Here is a 20,755-nt window from a genome sequence, read left to right on the forward strand (position 1 = left end):
AGCATGGGCTGTATTCCCTCTGCTGTTTTATAGCCCTGTGACTGTTTTGTAACTACCAATTCATACTTTTTAATCTTTTTCCCCTTTGACCCATCCTTCCAACCCCCTTCCCTCTGGCAGCCATCAGTCCACTCTCTGTTTCTATGAGCCTGTTTCAATTCTGTTTGTTCATTTATTTTTGTTCTTTAGATTCCACATGTAAGTGAAATCATGTGGCATTTTCCTCTCTCTGACTAACTTATTCCACTTAGCACAATACCCTCTAAGTCCATCCATAGTGGATGTCAGTAAACCTGTTGGAGATTATTTTTATCCATAATAATAAAAGTATAATATGCTAATTAGACCAGGCATCCTTCCAGGTGTCCTTCCGGATGAAGCCACCATGGTGGGGGTGGAGGCAGAGGCCCTGGCAGCCGCAGAGGCAGCTGCTGTGGCAGTCGGGGGAGGGGGAGCCAGCTCTTTGCACAAATTTTGTTCATTGAGCCTCTAGTTTTATAATAAAAGTTAAATAAATTGTCAAATTTAATCAATGAAGAGGATAATTCTATATATTTATCTGATAGACCCTGGAGCATAAACATTTATGCCTTTCCCCTTTCTTACCCGTATGTAAAAGGGTAAGGCTGTTGGTACAGAGATGAATAGAAAACCTGGACTGTGGAGTACAGAGGGCCCAAGTCAAGAGAGAAAACTGCAAGGACATGCCGGCTCTGTTTTTCAGAGGATGATTCAGGGTGGAGACCAGGTATTCAGAGGCAGTGGTGCTGGCTGGAGGGCACACACAGATCTGAACCTGCTCTGTCTCCCAGCTGGGAAGGCTTGTTAGGACACAAGTGAGATTCCCTGTGTTGGGAGAGGAACTGGATGCTGAGCCTGATATTGGTAGCTGGAAGCTCATGCTGGTTCATGCCTTTTATCGTGCCTTTGTGGTATTCCAAAACCCCTCCCAGGGGTGTCTATGCTGGCATGCAAAGGAGGGCATCTGCAAGTGGCAAAGCTGAGAGGCAAACTCAGTTCCAAATCAGGAATCCACTGGAATAAGACAGAATGGAAGACAGAGAAGGAGAGATGGGGGAAAGGAAGAAACTGAGGAGGGGAAGGACATTTAGAAGAAGAAGACATTGAAGAAAGAAGAGGGGAAAGAAATGAAAAAATTTCTTCTAAATGACAAACGGGGTTGGCAAAGCAGGTATATAGTTGTGAGTACATGAAACACAGAGTTTAATCTTGTATTACTTATTAACTAGAGGCCCAGTGCATGAAATTTGTGCACTGGTAGGGTCCCTAGTAGCTGCCTGCTCCCAGGTACTCCCTTCCTTCTCCCGGCTGGCCCCACCCCCTGGTTGAACTCCCGAACAACTCCCAGTTGAGGGGACAATTTGCATGCTACACTTTTATTATATAGGGTTATTGTATTATTTGCTTGTATTACAACTGGGAACTCCCTTTGCCCACCCCTGTATAATCTTTCTGACCAGGAAGGTGAGGTGAGTGAGGCTTCCTTTTGAAGAATCAAGTGAACTGAAAATTAAACTGACGAAACTATTCATATTGAATTCTGAGACACCATTCTCATTGTGGATCAGGTATACCAGCTTTCCCAAGTTAGAATCACAGACTAAAAATGTGACTAAGCCAATTTGTTTCTCATAAAATTTTCTACTTTGTTTTCTCTCCTTCTAGGGCAAATACTCTAAAGCCATTTTCTTGCATTTCCCCAAATAACCTTATTACCATTATACCGGATCTGCTTTAGTTTGTCTACGATGATTCACATTAAGAATAAAACCCAGCCCTAGCTGGATTGGCTCAATGGATAGAACATAGGCCTATGGACTGAAGGATTCCAGGTTCTCAATTCTGGTCAAAGGCTCATACCTGGGTTATGGGCTCAATCCCCAGTAAGGGGAGGGCAGGAGGCAGCTGATCAATGATCCTCTCTCGTTGATGCCTCTCTCTCTCTCTCTCTCTCTCTCTCTCTCTCTCTCTCTCTTTCCTTTCTCTCTGAAATCAATAAAAATATATTTTTTAAAAACAACCCACACATGTCAATGTCTTAGGAATCTGAGAAATGGCACGTCACCTGCGGACCGGTCACATCATGTCATAGAAACTCGCATTGTCCGTGAGCCGTATGCCGATGTCTGAGCTCGAGACCATGGCCAGTGATGCAGTGTAACCCCACAGGCTCCCACTGGCTTCTCAGCGGGCAGTGACACACGAAGGTAAAAATACAATCTGCCTTTCCACAGAACAACTGTACGCACGCCGATATCACACAGCCTGTGCTTACCTGGCTATATTTTGAAAAGGAAGGGATAAAATCAATAAAATAAAAAAATTAAGTGGGAATTGAGTAACAAATGCCCAGAAAAAAACGCTATTACTCTCTGAGCTTCCCCTGGAGTAAGGGAATCCCGCTGGCTGTCCAGATGCACAGGCACCTGTTCCTCCCACTGAGGCCGCTGTGCTGGGAGGCAATGACCCCCTGCGGGGGGTGGGGGGTCACAGGCCTCCTGCCAGCCTTTACTCGGCGGTTCTCAGCGTGGCTTTCCAAGGGCCTCAGCCTTTGGAGTCCTGTAACAACAGCACGCTTCCCGGGCTGCCCACGTGTCTGTGCAGGCCCGGCTGGCACTGCCAGCACCGGGAGGGGCTGGGCCTGCAGGGTGTGTCCCGCACTGTCCTCAGATGCCTGACAAGCAGCCAGGGACGCGAGGAGCCCGAGGCACAGGCCCAGCGCCAGCCTCTCCCACCTGAGCATGCAAGCAGCCTCCCTCCCCGATAACAACAGCAGCCAGTGTGTCCCGGATGGAAGAGGTGTGTCTCCTTGGTTCCAGTGTGTAGCACACATCACAGGAGAGCGCCCCTGACGGCCAAGTGTGCGAAGAGTGGTGCCGCCTCCAGCACAGTGCTGCCCAGGAGAGCCCTAGAGTTTCTCATCTCATGTGACTGAGAGTCCCCACTTCTCCCCCGGCCCCGGCAACCCCATCCTAGAGGGCATGGTCCTCTCCTGGCAAAGCCACGTGCAAAGCCCACCCAGCACAATTATAGCCAAAGGCTATGGCTGTAATCCTGATCCTATGGTCCGAACGTGTGGTCTCACGTAGCTAAGTGATACGGGCCGTGGGAGGTGCAGCAAGTAAAAAAAGCTTGGTCAGGTGTGTGTAATTGAGTAGATTTGAAACCCATGAGAATGTTGTAACCACGTCCTTACTTTGCCTCATGGAATCTGGTATAAAATAAAGACTGAGCTTGCAAGTCATGATACAGTCTCTCCATCAGAGAGCAGTGTCCCACCTGTCTCCAGCTTTCTCCTCTTGTCTGTTTGTCCTTAATCCTTCACCACCCCTCTCAGGATCACCAAACCTGGCTGTGCTAGTGCGGCACAATCATCAGATTTATTTTTGCTTTCTTGCACTTGATTTTCACACACATGCACACACACACTCACACTCACACTCACACTCACACACACACACTCTCACACCCACACTCACAAACTCACACACACACACACACACACACTCTCACACACACACTCACACTCACACTCACACACACACACTCTCACACTCACACTCACAAACTCACACACACACACACACTCTCACACACACACTCACAAACTCACACACACACACACACACTCTCACACTCACACTCACAAACTCACACACACACACACTCACACTCTCACACACACCTGAATTTTACATTCTTGAAGCCAAATCCTTACACACAAAAATAATGATCACAATAAAAGTTCCTAAAATTGAAGTTCAAATTATACTAGAATTTAAAGCTATTGATACAACTCATAAATTTTTGACGTGGTCAACCCTACATTTGCCAGGAAGTGTGCTTACACACACACAATCTCTCTCTCTCTCTCTCTCTCTCTCTCTCTCTCTCTCTCTCTCTCTCATACACACACACACACACACACACACACATGCACAGGCACACACAAATCTGGGGAATGATTCGCTGTGAGGTGCACTGCACCATAATTCAGTTGTAACTAAGCTGGGAAGTTATATGTACCATAAGTGGCAGAATAAAGGTTGGAATATTGCTTGTTGCACTCTGAAATGACAACTGCCCTCGAACCTTCTTTACTCAAAATCAATTGCTAGATAACTAGACAGATATATAGATGATAGACTGATAGATATAGATATGATAATCATTTGTCCCAAATGATAATCTTCCCCAAATAGCATACTATATATTAATAGCATTGATAATTTGATAATTACGCATTCTCTAAAATATTCTCCAGTAATACAATAAAGGCATTACTGAGAATCTCTCTTTCCATGCCAGCTTTAAGCACAATTCTATAACATATTTACCATGAATAACTTAATTTCTGAAAACAGCAGACAAGAAATTAAGTTAGCATTGTTTTATTACATCCTTTATTTGTAAATATTACTTCACACATCCAATTTTTGCTTTTTTAACCTGCCATGTTTCTTTAAAAGTAAAGTAACTATTTTAATAGCAAACACCACTGCATTTTATACAGGCAGTTAACTGCTTCTTTGTAAAAATAAGAAAAAAACAATCTGTCCATTTACATTAAAAATTTAAGAGCTGAAAAAATGAAAGCCTTAAAAGGATATTTTTTTTAATACTAAAACAGCGTAATTTCCAACTTACACATATAAGGAAAGAATACTACATGTAAATGATAGTCCCCATATACACACACACATACATGTATGGTTAGTTCAAATGACATTCCTATAGCATACTGCCACTTCATGGGCTCACTCAGTCTTCCTGCCCCACAGTCTAAGGAAGAATTTGGGGAGGGGGGAGGCGGGGAGAATAGGTCCCAATTCATAGCTGCAAAATTTGTAAGGTTAAGTTTATTTTTCTTCCAAAATGTCCTTCTGTTGGTGATAGTAAATAAAAGTTTATAGTTGTATGTGAAATGCACAGCTCATTCTTGTATTGGTATTATTTTCTAATTACTATGGTATTTATTTGCATTACAACTATAAACTACTTTTGCTCCATATTTCTAGTTCAGTTTTTAAATTGTCACTTGAAGCAAGTATACATCACTGTGATTAGATTTGGCATGAATTATGTATTCACCATTTGGCGTTTGGAATGTCACTGTCTTGAAGTATCCCAAACACAAAGCTAGGAAGTCTTACATTAAACATCTTAAAGGACATTAAATTCCACCTAGGGGTTAAGTTTTCCTCTATTCTTCTGATTCTTGACATTTTGTAATATCTACCTGCCTTAAAATGGAGTAATATGCTCTATTTGAAAATGGCACTGAATGAAAATGCATGTTTAGTTCTCATTGCTACTTATCACTATGAGAGGTGTCTTTTTTTTTCTTTTTCTTTTTTTTTTTCAGATTACAAGGCATTACCCACAATCCATCGAAGCATAATGATTTCAAATGACTTCCACAGAGGACATAGGAGCCATATGTGCTAAAGTCGCACAGGAAAATATAAAAGTACAACGCTCAAGAGAAGAAAAGCAACACTTTCCCAATATGGCAAGTTTTTAGTAGTAGTCCTGAATCTCAGAAAGAAAAAAAAAAGTTAAGATTTGGGATTATGATCTGAATGAAAGATTTTTAGTATTTTAAATTCATTACAATACTGGCAATAACACTGTATATAGTGAATATAATTTTGTTTCTTGAGAGTGAGGAAACTTATTCCTCAGAATAATCCTTTATAAACACAAAAACACATGTGCGAAAGCATAAAATCACAAGTTTTTGGTGCACACTTTTTTAGGGCAGTTGAAAGTTATGGCTCTGTATTTTGAGACCTTTATTAGGGCAACCGAATAGATAAAACTGCTCTTCATTATCCTGTTGCTAACCGGAAGAAAACAGAATTCCAGAAATTGTAGGGGCTACTGACTAGGTACTACTGCCTTTTAGAGCTAAAAATATAAAAATAAAAAAATAAAAATCCAACAAATTTGCCATCGTGTTTGAAATAACCCTATCCCACTGAAATCTAATTTGGAACATCAGAATTTCAGCTCTGCCATATTCAACCAAACACCGCTTAGCTACTGTCAGACTAATATTTACCCAACATACTCATTGGGATAACTTCTGTGAAGGAGAGCAGATCCTGTATGGACTCCGATTCCAACGCTTTCGCACAAGAGTTGCTCATTGGCTATTGACTCAGCTCTCAAGAAAGTGAAATCGGTTTTCACATGTGAACCTGAGGGAAAGGATACGCAGTAACTTGCTTGAAAAGTACGAATGGGCAATTAGCATAATTCAAATTTTAGAAAAAGTCATATACAGTCATATGGGAATATTTAGACCCTGAAAATGAACTTGACAGTATCCCTTTTGGAAACCTCCAGAATGCCAGGCCAAACCCGGGAATGGTGGGTGCGCTGTCACGTTTATCTCTTGGTGCACGCCTCGGCCAAGGCGGTGAACTTAGACCCCAGCTGGTTGAGGAAGTCCAGGCCCTCCTCGTCCTGCTTGTCGCTGCAGCAGCCCACCGAGCCCCCCGGGGACCCCCGGCCCTCGTAGTGGTAGCTGAGCACGTAGTCCTGGGAGGAGAGGTGGTCTTCGTTCTGGTTGTACAGGTGCAGCTTCTGCAGAGCAAAGCGAAGCCGTTGCATTACTGCTTTACGCACACCAGCATAGAAACAGGAAATATAGTTGTTATTTACCTTTTAGGTTTAATTTTTAACCAGTGTGTCCTCTAATGGAGTCCTACACACAAAAAATGCACATGATTGGTCTGTGTCACAGCCACACCAGAAAGTCAGCACAGTTCACATTTCTGATAGCCCGCACGCATGTAAAACGATGTACATAAATGTCATACATAAGTACATTTACACGGCCCTTCCATGCTCACCCCACAGTGCATAGCTGAGGCCGGGCCAGTCCGCAGAACGGGACCCCACGCAGGTGGGTAGGCACTGGAGCTTGAGTGGCCAGACAGGCCTGGTTGGTTGGAGTCCCGCCTCTGGCCTTACCAACCAGGAGGGAATCGTGCTGTCTCCCTCTTCTCCAGTCTGAACTAGCCAGTGGCTGCCTCACGAGGCCGGTTTTAAATGCCGAAGGAGGAGTGCATGCCAACAGAGAGAGTGTGGGTAGACAGCGCTGGTGGGAGTGTTTGGGGGCGGGGGGGAGGATTGAGAAAAATAAAAAGAGAGAGCGAGAGAACTGAAGGACACAGACAGCAGTGTGGAGATTGCTGGGGGAAGAAGGTGGTGGAGGTGGAAGAGGGTATAGGAGGGATAAATGGTGATTTTAAAAAAAAGCAAAAATATAAAAAATATTCTTTTTCTGCCCAGCACATAGTAAACAAACAATAGATGCTAATTAAAATCGCTATGTACTATGTGCAGTTAGAAAGTAGGTTAGAAGTGGTCTATGGGGAGGGGGGGAGGGAGAAGAGGGACATATGTAATACTTTCAACATTAAAAGAAAAGAAAAAAAGTAGGTAAGCATAACCTGATTGGCTTCAAAATCAAGTTTACAAGATGGTCCAAACAAGACAAAAGAGAAATGCACAAAACATTTCAATAAAGTTTAAAATAGCGTCACTCACATTGCAAAACCCTGGCCTGGGGATGGAGCCAAGGTTTCCTCCCCATCTCCCTGGCCTGCCTGCTGGCCAGCCACACTCCTGCGCCTGCCCCCTCCTCGCCTGTGCTGCCCTCTCGAACCCGAGCTCGTTGTCCTATCTTGTGTAATCAGCGTCTTCCTTTGTGACCCTGCAGCCCCCCATCCATTACCTGAGGTCACACTACGAATGCTTCTTAAGCTTCACCTCTCCCCACCCCAATAGTACATGAAACTGACCTTCTAGAAATGGGGATAAGATTAACACTTGGATTTCATGGGGAAAAAACAACACAAAAACATGCTACGGACATATGATAAGCTACAGCTGTATCACAGACCGTGGCCCATGTGCCTTCCCTCAAAGCACGAAGGGCTTTCCAGCCCAGTGTTGGTGTTCAGGGCCCTGGTACCCTCTCCTCAAAGATGTGGAAGCTCAGTCCGAGGGAGCAGCCAGCCCAGTGCTTCTCCCCCTGGGCTGCTCTGGGAGCCCCCTGAGGAGCTCTGGCAGGGACGGGGGAGGGGGGCAAAAATGCCAAGCCAAAACATTAGAATCTTCCAGGCCAAGCGTCATTCTTTAAAAGCTCCACGGGAATTCGAAGGTGCCACTGGGATTGAAAATCCCTTATGTCATCTCTCAATGACACACGTTACACTTGCGTGGGGCTTTGTACATTAAAAACCATTCAGACAGATTGTATTGTCCCACATGGATACTAGAATTGTGTACAGATGCTTGGTTTCCACAGAGAAGTGGAGATTTGATTTGGGGAGTTTTGTGATTGTGAGAAATGAGAGATTTTTTTTTCTATTGAAAGAGCTTGTGAGGTAAACACTCACCTAAAACTAAATTGAAACATCAGGGAGGGATATGAAAAACCTGCAGGGGTCATGAGATTTTAGAAATTAAGAGAATATGAAGGATGAAGTAAAATCCCTTTTATATTAAATAATGTAACATAATTGAAGAGCAGGGGAATAGAACTAGAGAGTGAGAAGGAAAGAGGAAACCATGAAGAATATGGTGAAGTGGTTTCTTAAAAAATACACTGAGTGGCCAGATTATGATGATCTCTGAACGCATAATCCCCAGGCCACTCAGTGTATATCCTATATAATAAAAGGCTAATATGCAAGTTTTCCCCTCGATCATTTTGGCCAGCAGGCAGGCTGGCCAACCACCCATGTCCCCTCCCCCTGGCCAAGCTGGCCAGATCCCACCCATGCACAAATTCATGCACACACACACACACACACACACACACTCTGAGTGGCCAGATAATTATGCATTCAGAGATCGTAACAATCTTGCCACTCAGTGTACATGTTCATCTCAAGTTCCTATTGTTCTCCTCTCAGACATTTAACAGCGGGCGTCGCCCAGGGAAGCTCACCTCGCGCAGGCGGGGCTGCGTGAAGCTGTGCCACTCGGAGTACGTGTATCTGGAGGTGTCCATGTCCGGGTGTCCTACCCGGGAGTCCAGCGTGTGGTGGTGGCTGCGGTAGGAGTCCAGGGTATGGTGTCCGCCTTTCACCATCTCGATGCTTTCCAGCCCCCCGTTTTTCATGCCCGGTCCCATGGTGCCACAGAAGCCGTGGTTGGAGTTGTTGACTGTCTGGGTCATAAACCCATTGGCAGAACACTGAAATGAAATGAAATGAAATGAAATGAAATGAAATGAAATGAAATGAAATGAAATGAAATGAGACCATTCATCTCGGGAGAACATGGGTTCCCAGTCAAGTCACCAGAAGGCAAGGGAGAAAGAACATTTACTCAACCTTTAATTCACGCATTCCGTCATTTATTCATTCATTAAGACACCTATCACTTTCCAATGATGTGTTCAGTCTAGAGAAGCAAAGACGACCATGGCGTTCAGTGGCTCCGAGAAGTCCTTACTCCAGTAAGACAGACATAGATGATGACTTGAGGAATGTGACTATTCTGACAGAGGGGTGAACACAGAATGCTACAGGAGCACAGAGAAGGACCATCAGAGTGCAAATCCAGAGAGGTTTGCTGCAGCAGCCTGGAGAACCGAGCTGAAGGACTCTCACTGGGAATGGGAGCGAGAATGGCCACCGGCAGGAGGGTCCGGGCCCTAGACTCCAGAGCAAAGGATGCTTTGGGGGTTCTCGCCTTCAGCCTGTTGAGACTGTCTTCCACACAGAGTTCAGACAGGGAGAGAGAAAACTGGAAGGCCATGAAAGGCCAGAGGGCATGAAGACCTCCATGCCAGCCAGAAACATGTAGATGATCCTGAGCCTACAAGGACTCAAAGAAGGGCTTCCATAACTGGGAGAAGCATATTTTTTTTAATCATTCTAGACAATCATGTGAAAGACAAATAAGAAAGTCGAGTTTAGCGTCCTGGAGATCAGGAAGGCTAACGGATTATTCTAGGTGGGAAATGATAAGGACCTACGCCAGAATAGAAGCAGGGGTGAGTAAAAGAAGTTGAGGAAAGAGGGTAGTGAAGGCCCGGGTGTGTGAGTCTCCGGGTTGGGAGGTAAAGAGGGGGGATGGGAGATATCTATGATACTATCAACAGAGAAAAATATATTTAAAAATTAAAGATAAAAGAAGTTGACGAACATCATGGAGAGCTCAGTGGTGGTTAGATGGGGGCGGTGGCAAAGGGTCAGGAATAACTGCTAAGTGCTCAGCTGTGCAACTAGCCTGATGGTACAATTCACCTGGAAACAGGGAAGAAGGAGGTGCTGTGGGGAGATGGGTGTAAGCCATTCCACTTTGGACTTGGTAAACTTGTGGGACGTCCAAGATGCGTACGTAAATGTGGGGATCTGGAGCTCAGGTGTGACATCTGAACTGGAGGTAGAATTCGGGGAGTCCTTCCCCCTACAGTGGTGGTTGAAGGCCCAGGAATAAATGCCATCAGCCAGAGAAGACTGTAGACTAAACGACAAGAGGGCCGGGAATAAAACCACAAGCGAAGCCCATTCCAAGGGGTGCATACAGGCATTAGAGCTGTGACAATCCATCCGGAATCGCCAATAGAGGGACCCAAGGAGGCATGACTCAAGCCATGCAAAGGAGTGTGGTAAAGAGGCCATTGATCAAAGTAGGAAAAAGAACTCAAAGTAAGATGAGAACTTGTCAAATTGAGTTAGCACCAAGGAATTCTAGTAAAAAAAAAAAAAAAAAAAAGTGACCACCGGTGATCTTTACCAAGAGAATTTCCACGGAGAGCTGAGGGAATAGGAGGTAATGTCATAGGGAAATCGAGTCCAGTTTAAAAAAAAAAAAAAGAGAGAGAGAGAGAGATACAGAGGGAATGAGAGAAGTTCAACACAGGTGAGAAGTTCATGCCGTCTTCTCAGCCATCTAGCTTTCTACATGTAATATGCAGAGTCTCTGACTAAAATGGAGGATTTTCAAGTTCAGATGAGTTACTGAACCTGAACTGGTTCTATAAAAGTCACACCTACTCTCTCACGGCCTTAGGAAAAGATGGAGAAAGAGAACTGAGAAGTAGCCATTTGGTGGCACTGCTAGTCTATATTTTTTCCGAGGTGCTGCTACAGTACATTTCTATTACCTAAAACATCCTGACTTTCAAATGTTGGTAGTATAATATTGTCACTATAAAAACATGCTCATCAATCATATCTCTAAGCGAATGAGAGGAGAACTGAAAATAAACTAACATGGAAGCTGGGCCCAGTGCCGTTGTACATTCTCTCTACTCTGTTCCTGCCACCCCCTCCAGGTGCTTCCCAGTTTCCTCTCCCGGGAAACCACAGACCCTTCAATGTGTCAGAGACTCCAGATTTACCTTCCCAGTCCCACCCCATCTTCCAACTCCCAGCCCCATCTTCCAACACACACACACACACACACACACACACACACACACACACACCACATACCACACACACACACCACACACACACCACACACACACACACACACACACACACACACCACACACACACACACCACACACACACACCACATACCACACACACACACACACACCACACACACACACCACATACCACACACACACACACACCACACACACACACACCACACACACACACATACACACCACATACCACACACACACCACACACACACCACATACCACACACACCACATACCACACACCACACACACACACACACACACACATACACACCACATACCACACACACACACCACATACCACACACACCACATACCACACACACCACATACAACACACACACACACCACACACACACACACACACCACACACACACACCACACACACACACCACACACACCACACACACACACACACACACACACACACACACACCACACCACACACACACACACACACCACACACACACACACACACACCACACACACACACACCACACACACACACACACACACCACACACACACACACACACCACACACACACACACACACACACCACACACACACCACACACACACACACCACACACACACACACACCACACACACACACACCATACACACACACACACACCACACACACACACACACACACTGGGACATTTTCTTCATTTATCTTCAGAGTTTTTAGCAAGTGATTTTTCCTATTATAAATAGTCAAAGAAAAAAATAATCTCTGGAAATATACATTGCAGAGAGCAGTCAAACAGACTGTTGTTACAATAAACGTACCACCCCAAAAAACAAGTTTTAAGTGGCAACAGGAGAGAGTGGGAGAAAGACTACTGAAACAACGCATCTGGTCTAGCCAGGGACGTAAACGCCACCACATGCATGTTGGAATACTGCCAGGATATACTTGTTATGTGAACTCTCATGCCTGCAAAACCTTACCCACTGAGAACCATCCCTAAGCTTCCTGATGTCCAAATAACTTTACCTTCATGAGGACAAGCTAAGAGGTTACGGGAGATGCTGGGAGGTAAACGTTCACGTAAGATGACTTACCACCTTGTCATCGCCAGGAGCCTCGGTGTTGGATATAATTAGGTTTTGCTGTGCCAGGTCCTCAGGGAAACCTTTCTTCTTCCTGGCCCCGACGACCCCGCACACTAACGTCAGCAGCACGGCTGCGTGCGAGAGAAACGGGGGTACGGAAAGTTGAACATCCATAGAATTAAACACCCATCTCTTGTTTACCTTCTCTCCTCGGCGCACAGGAGACAAATTCAGGCGCTAACCAGGGTGTCCCCTGAATCACCTTGACCTTCTAAGTCAGTGGTTCTCAACCTCCCTAATGCCGCAGCCCTTTAATACAGCTCCTCATGGTGTGGTGACCCCCAACCATAAAATTATTCTCGTTGTTGCTTCATAACTGTGATTTTGCTGCTGTTAATGAATCGGATCCAACCAGGATCAGGAAATAAAATTCCACATTGGCAGACGTAGCACCATCTGAGGCAGGTTCAAGAGTTCTGTCCAAGCTTTGGCTGGTGTGGATCAGTGGATACAGCGACAGCCACACACACCAAAAGGTCTTGAGTTTGATTCCTGGTCGAGGGCAGGTACCTGGGTTGCAGGTTCGATCCCTGGCCCAGTGGGGGCTCATGCAGGAGGCAATAAATCAATGTGTCTCTCTCACATTTGTTTTTCTCTCCTTCCCTCCCTCCCTTTCACTCTCTCTAAAAATATGTGGGGGGAAAATATCCTCAGGTGAAAATTAACATTTAAAAAAAAAAGGAGTTCTTTCAGGCCAGTGTGACTCAGTGGTTGGGCATCGACCTAGGAACTAGGAGGCCCTGGTTCAGTTCCTGATCAGGGCGCATGCCTGAGTTGTGGGCTTGATCCCTAGTATGTGGCGTGCAGGAGGCAACCAATCACTGATTCTCTCTCATCATAAATGTTTCTCTCTCTCTCTCCCTTTTCCTTCCTCTCTGAAAGTATGTTAAAAAAAGAGAGTTCTACCCAAAACTGCAATCTTTCATCTCAAAATGGATCCTGCTCCTCTCACAGAACAAGCCCATCAGAACTGGGATAATAAAGGAGAGGAATTTGTGAAGGGGACTCGCACCTGAGGGATGGTTGGACAAGATAGCTCTTTGAAGACCTCCTCCCACACTCGGATGTTCACTACGTACTTAAGGTTTCGGTGAGGAAGGGGACTTACAAGAAAGCAGCGCCAGGCCCAGCAGAATGGCCAGAATGGCCCACTTCCCCAGAGACGCCCCCGCGCTCCTCGCCGTCATCTGACACTGGCTGGGGTGCGTGCAGTCGCACAGGTTCACTCGCAGGGTTTTGGTGGCAGACTGCCCTGCTCTGTCTCTCACCATCACGGGGATATAATATTCCTTCACCTCAGCATTCTTCTGATAGGAAAGACGGGCAGCTGTATCTGCAATGAGAGATTTACAAGGTAACGAACATGTGTCTCACCACGCCTGTTTGTAAGGAGCTATCTGCCACATCCTATCTAATAAAAGGGTAATATGCAGATTGACCATCACTCCAACACACAAGATGGCTGCTCCCATGTGGCCAAAGATGGCTGCCTCCATGTGAACACAAGATGGCCACCACAAGATGGCCAGCAGGGGAGGGCAGTTGGGAGGGACCAGGACTGCAGGGGAGGGCAGTTAGGGGTGACCAGGCTGGCATAGAAGGGAAGTTGGGGGTGACCGGGCCTACAGGCAAGGGCAGTTACGGGGGATCCAGGCCTGCAGGGGAAAGCAGTTGGGGGAGGAGGGCAGTTAGGGGAAAACAGGCTGGCAGGGAGCAGTTAGGCATCGATCAGGCTGGCAGGGGAGTGGGTAGGGGTGATCAGGCTGGCAGGCAGAAGTGGTTAGGGGCAATCAGAAAGGCAGGCAGGCGAGCAGTTGGGAGCCAGCAGTCCTGGATTGTGAGAGGGCCTAACGGGGCAGTTGGACATCCCTCGAGGGGTCCCAGATTGGAGAGGGTGCAGGCTGGGCTGAGGGACAACCTTCCCCCATCCCCCATGCACGAATTTCATGCACCAGGCCTCTAGTAAATATAAATAAAAATGGATGGCTATCTTCAACTTTTCCAAGCACTAACCTTACTGCACATATGTTGCTCATTGTAACTGTTTAGAGAGAAGCTTAAGGAAAGAATTTGGCATTAGTGACCCAGTTGCATTTCAACAATACTTCATAGTTCCTTATTTATTCTCTTTTTTACAAACTAATAATGCTAGATTGGCTTTTTAAAAAAATTATCAGTACTGTTTAAAGTATTACAGTTGTCCCCTTTTCCCCCACTGATCCCCTCCACCTTGTACCAGCCTCCCCCCACCCCCACCCCCGCCTTCACTTCACTATCGTCTGTGTGCATGGGTTATTTGGTTAATCTCTTCCCACTGCTCCTCACCCACCCTTCCCTCTTGACTTTTAACGTACATTTCAAGCGTCTTTCTGTAGTGCCAGTGTATGACACTCATAGAACATTAACACACACAGTCACAAACAAGGGATGTTTTAAGCTCACATCTTCGTGTCCATTTACCTCCTCGTACCTACCTGTTCATTACAAGGACATTTTTCAAAACACAGTGGGCCCTTTGTGGTCCATGCCCTGCCTCTGGAAGTAATCTCAATACCAGAAGCTAATCAATATCACAAAAACAGCCCTCTCTCTATCACAACAGTACATGTATGTCAACTGTGATCTTTCCCCCAACAGTCTAGATACCTTAGTTTAATGATCCGATCACCAATGGACCAAAAGATCTACACATTTTCAACTGCAATGACAGCCTTGCTGAGTTTTTGCAACGCACTGAGTGGACGGACAGAGCATAACACACACAGGAGTCGTCTGTGCTTTCTAAGCTGTGCCTACATGCATGGTGATAACTGGGGGATCGGCAACATGTTGGCTGCACCTCCTCACTGCAGCTTTGAGAGGAACGTGAGTCGCCACGTGGGTGCACGTGGCCCGTCAGAAGCACCCCGTGCCTGAGGGAAAACCCTTCCATCCCGCTGCCCCTCGTCCTGCTCACTCCCCCCGGAGCGCACCAGCCTCGGACTCTCCTCTCCACTCCACTCTGCACTCTTCAAATTGCCTCCTGAGTGTCACCTCGTCACCTGTTTCCGACATAAATCTGGACACAGTGTCGCCTGTATACACTCCAGTGCATACCTGGGGTCACTACTAAGTAGCGTGAAGGCCATTCTCCTTGGCCTGGTCCATGGGCTCATCACTTTCAGATCCGCCCTTCCTTCCGCCCGCTCTCACAGCTCTCCAACAAAAGCTTTCTGAACCCCAGCAGCACGGATTTCCTTACCACCCTAGTGTTTTCCTTCTCTCACACACATATATCAATGAATTAGGAACTCAACAAACTTTTATTAAATGATGACTGTCTGCTAAGCACTGGGCTAGGTACTGAAATGCAAAAATAGATGGCGGATGTCTTGAGAAACTCATGTGTACATTGCAGGAGAAACGTAAACAGATGACAGTACGCCTGAAAAGCACTGTAAAAAAGGTAGCAAAAGGTCACAGTGTCCCTGCTTCTACTTCCAGAAAGACTTCTTAGACGTGTGGAATCATGTCTTCCTTGCTAATCTCTATACACACATCCCAGGGTCTGCAACAGTGCCTGCGAGGTGGAAGATGCTCGATAACTAGCTTGACTTAATATCAAGATAAGATATGGGAAGAGAGGTATTCTAGGCAGAAGGAACAGCCTACAGGAAAGTCCAAGTACGCGAGAGAACATGACCTAGCAACCAAGAGGCAGTGAGTCATGGCTGAAACACAGACAGACCACACTCCCCAGAAACCAGTCCCAGACACTGCCCCGAGGCTCCAGCACCAGGCTTCTGTCCATACCCAACATGTTCCCTTCCAAACTACCACGAGTGCTTGGCCCATACCCCGACTCCTCACTCCCAGAGCTGGCTCCCAACCACATCCACACTGTCCCCTTCCATCCTCTCTTCCCCGCACAGGAGCTGCTTAAAAGCAGCAACATGTTAGTGATAAGCTGCCCGATATTTTAACAAATCAGTTTTGTCTTCATTGTAAAAGATTTTGCCACCATGAAAATTATGTCTCATTTTGTGTACAATATATAATATAGGCCCCCTACAAAAGTCTGTTAGGCTTTTAAAATATGTTAATACGAACCAGTGGTACATGTTTCATGTGAGTAACCAAGTACACCCGTTCTCCACCGCTCTAGGGCATCTAAGTGAGAGTGTGAGTGAATACCGTTAACTTTGGAGAGGGTCCATATTTTGTTGACTTCTGGAGTCGGGTTTGCCAGGCTGAAGTAAAACGGGGCGCCGTGGATAGGTTCGTCGGCGTCGAAAGCTGAAATGTCAGTGTACCCCATCTTCGGCTTGCAAATTGTCACATAATCTGGACGTATTTCTGGCGCGTTGTCATTCACATCTTCGATGCTCACCACAAGCGTTCCAGTGCACGATTTGTTATCTGGGAAGAAGGGAAAGGTTTGGTGTGATTTTTAACATCTTTTTTAGTTTCTTAAGGAAAAAAAAAATCAAGTAGATTCTAAATCGGATGGTTTTTAAATAAACTCCTGGTTATTAAAAGAAACGATAAATAAGAACATCCTATATAATAAAAGGGTAACATGCTAATTAGACCAGACGTCCTTCCAGGTGAAGCCAGGGCCGGAGGGAAGCCCAGGTCCTGGGTATCTGCCAGCAGCTGGAGGGAAGCAGCCCGGGTTCCAGGTGCCTGGGCAGTCGGAGGAGGGAAGCAGCCCGGCTTCCAGGTGCCAGAGGGAAGCGGGTGCTGGCAGCTGGGGAAGAAAGGCCTATCTTGCATGAATTTTGTGCACCAGGCCTCTAGTATATGGGTAAATGAAACCTGCACATCATGAGTACTACTATTGATAATAACAGACACAACTGCCCATAAACTTTTACCACAGTTATTACCAAACAAAAAAAATAAATAAAGGTCTGAATTTGAACTCCATTTCCTTGGGTCCCCCTGAGAAGTGACATAACCACAGAAAAAGTATTCCAATCTCAGAACGCATTAAAACCACCGAGGCAGTTTTTAAACAGATGATGTCCAGGCTCCCACCCAGGGATTGTGGTTCAGTTTGGGTGAGATGTGTCTATACCTTGAGATATTTTTTAAGCATCACAAATTATTTAAAGATAAAACAGGGTTGATAAGTTCCGGGTTACTTTAGAAAGCAGAATTCAAAGGAAGAATCATTTTGACCTAAAAGTCAGCTAGGCTTTTGAGAGTCTCAATTTAAAGTTACATTTATACATGGAATACTATACAGCTATCCTTCTTTTCTTTTTCTTTTTCTTTTTCTTTTTTCTTTTCTTTTTTTTTTTTTTTTTTAAAGAAGGATCTCTTACCCTTTGAGACAGCATGGGGGGACCTGGAGAGTATGCTATGTGACATAAGCCAGTCAGATAAGAATCACAGGACCTCTCACACATGTAGAGTCGAATGAACAAGTTTAACTGAGGAACAAGATGGATCTAGAGACAGGGAAGCATGGCACGAACTGAGGATTCTCAGAGAGAAGGCGGTTGGGGGGAGGGGAGAAGAAGGGGAGATTAACCAAAGAACTTATATGCATATATGCACCGTTCAAGGGCACAGACAACAGTGGGGGAGGACTGGGAAAGGGATGGGAGGAGGGAGAAAGGGTCAATGTGGGAAAAAGCGGGACATCTGTAATACTTCCAACAAGAAATATAGATTTGAAATGTGCACAAAAGTGACGTGAAGCGTTCCAGGAGAGCCTGGGGGGCCTCTTCCTTGGCCCTGGGCCTCAGTCGCACCTGTGTCCCCTAACATGGTCGGCCCTCACTGCCTGCCATGCGTGGGACATGTTTTTAACCAGACACGGCTCCTGTTTCCGAGTGCGTTCCCCTCATTGGTTAAGAGGAGCTGGAACAGAGTCTTTAAGGCGATTTCCGAGCATTCAGTCTACTTATCACAGGAACAATGCTGCACAAGGAAAGGCGCATTGCCCTCGGGTTCTCTCAGTAAACACGGGAGGCAGACTTTGTTTACCTTGGTCTATGGCCAGGACTGTGACGTTGTACAGCTCATTCCTGGGGGCTGCGGCCTCCCTGTCCAGAATTTTGGAAGTCTGGATGGACCCCGAAGTTTCATCAATGGAGATCCACCCGTTGGGATCATGCAGCTTTTTGTACCTGTGAATAGAGAACGTCATCAGATAGCAGGCTAACAGGTATTAGAATAAGCTGTCTCCATGGCTTTCAGTGCGTGTCAGGACGGGGTCACCGATGCCCCTGTACCTTATCCCACTGCTGCTCCTGGTCTCGGGGTCGTAGGCCTTGTAGCCGTTCATCCTGGACCCCACGGCCGAGTTCTCCCGGATCCGCACGTGCTGGGCGGCGGGCTTGCACTCGGGCCCCTCGTCCTGGTTCTGCACGTGGACCGTGACCACCGCTCTGTTCGCGGGCGTCCTGAGCGCCAGGTCTCTGGTGAAAGGGGCTTCGTTGGCCACCCCAATTTCCAGGACCACTTTCTGGTTTTCTTCGTAATCCAGGGGCTTTGGGAAGGAACACACGTGTCTCAGTCAGAGTGGGCAACACATCTGGCGCCTCCAACAGCATGGGGACTTGTGTCAGCGTGAACAGTGCCCACATTCTCCTGCCTCCAGGTGGTCAATATTGGCTTCTGCCCTTTGCTGAAGAGGGAGGAGTTATACACCAGGCCTTTAGCCAGAGCGGCCCACAGTCTCTGCAGGGGCTTTAGGGTTATGAAAAAGCAATTCTTTAAATACTTGTATGCTTCGTTCTCACTAAAAATAGTATTCTGAACTGGGAGATAGTGCAAAAAAATTTTTAAAAATGACACTGTCGTATGGCCCTGCTTTAGTGCACTGACAGACCAGCATAACAGTCATCTGACTAAAGAATAGAACTTTGCTTGACTTAATATTTACTATTGACTTAGGCCCAGACACTTGACAGTTCTTATAAAATTAGATGTTGACTTAAACAAAATTGAAAAGATGCAATACTCGTATTTTCTCTCTGATAGAAAAGGTATTCCAAATACGTGTTTTGAAGCATGAATATCATTTCTATCAGGCGTATAACTGAGCGATTGTCTTTCAGCTTCTTTTCTCAAAACCCATCCTGGATCTCATTTCTTCTTAGGAATCTGCTGTCTTTTTGCTGGTTCCTTCATTAAAAGCTAAGCAGAGCTTTTTTACCCACGCTCACTAATTTTATGAAAATTATGTTTTGACAGTTTGAGAATTGTACTTTGGCACTGTCTGTAGTTTACTCCAAGAAATTCTCACTGTGTAAACAAAGTTGAGTAAGAGTAACAAAACATGCTTAATGGTGCTTTATTATAATTATCCCGTTTTTTCAGAGCAAGAAAGTAGAGGAGTTGAACTGATTTTCCCACAGCTCAGAGAGTCTCGTCTGAACTGGAGTTTGATGCCAGGTGGTCTGGCTTGGGTTCATTTCCTTAATCACCACACTATACTTGCTCTGCTACTCTATGCTGCTTAACTGGTTCGCCAGCCTCTAAAATTGTTTAAATCAATCCTCTCACTATAACTGACTTTCAGGTAACAAATCAAGCAAAACCTTTAACACACTATTCTACACAAAAAGTTGAAACACTTTTCCTTTGATAATCTTCAATTTATAAAAATAATCCTGACTGACAGCAAGAGAAAGACAAGTACCCTATGATTTCACTCATATGTGGAAACTAATAAACAAAATAAAGTAACATAATAGAAACAGACTCATAGGTGCAGAGAACAGACTGTCAGCTGTCAGAAGGTATGGGGGTTGCAAGGCTGGGTGAAGAGATTAAGGAAAACAAACAAACTCATAGACACGGTCCACAGCACAGTGATTGCCAGAGGAGAAGGGAGCAGATGGAAGGAGACTTGACTTGGGTAGCAAACATACAATATTACCCATGAAGCCTATACAATTTTATTAACCAACGAACATCATCCTAATAAATTTAATAAAAAAGAAAAAAAAAATTCTGGCTGAATATGGAACAAAGTCAAAACAGAAGAGTACTATCTTTGTTTCAAACCTTTCCCACTCCGAGGTATTAGACTGAGAAACTAACCTCATCATGAGTCCACTAAGAATTCAAGAGAATATCAGAATCTTAAAATCTGTGAAGTGCTTTTGATTTTTATCTATCCCAGAAACTAGAGAGTCAAGAGGGACAA

At 45.5% G+C, this 20,755-nt stretch overlaps 1 protein-coding gene across 3 annotated transcripts in view; it reads right to left on the reverse strand.

Moving 5' to 3' along the window:
- Nucleotides 1-4,396: 4,396 nt before the first annotated feature.
- LOC118707513 (desmocollin-3) overlaps nt 4,397-20,755 on the reverse strand; it is a 38,253-nt gene continuing 21,894 nt past the window's right edge. Inside the window, exons 10-16 of one of the 3 annotated variants that reach the window (XM_036417906.2) lie at nt 18,834-19,090; nt 18,586-18,728; nt 16,783-17,007; nt 13,718-13,942; nt 12,559-12,680; nt 8,990-9,238; nt 4,397-6,612 (exon numbers count right to left, since the gene is read on the reverse strand). In XM_036417906.2, the coding sequence (XP_036273799.1) occupies nt 6,415-6,612; nt 8,990-9,238; nt 12,559-12,680; nt 13,718-13,942; nt 16,783-17,007; nt 18,586-18,728; nt 18,834-19,090 (1,419 nt within the window). In that variant the 3' untranslated portion in view covers nt 4,397-6,414. Of the gene's footprint in view, nt 6,613-6,697; nt 6,734-8,989; nt 9,239-12,558; nt 12,681-13,717; nt 13,943-16,782; nt 17,008-18,585; nt 18,729-18,833; nt 19,091-20,755 lie in introns of those variants that run through there. The other 2 variants (XM_036417907.2, XM_036417904.2) reach the window with 2 other exon arrangements.

Source organism: Pipistrellus kuhlii, unplaced genomic scaffold, assembly GCF_014108245.1.
Source record: "Pipistrellus kuhlii isolate mPipKuh1 unplaced genomic scaffold, mPipKuh1.p scaffold_m20_p_6, whole genome shotgun sequence".
In the NCBI taxonomy this organism is placed as follows: domain Eukaryota; kingdom Metazoa; phylum Chordata; class Mammalia; order Chiroptera; family Vespertilionidae; genus Pipistrellus; species Pipistrellus kuhlii.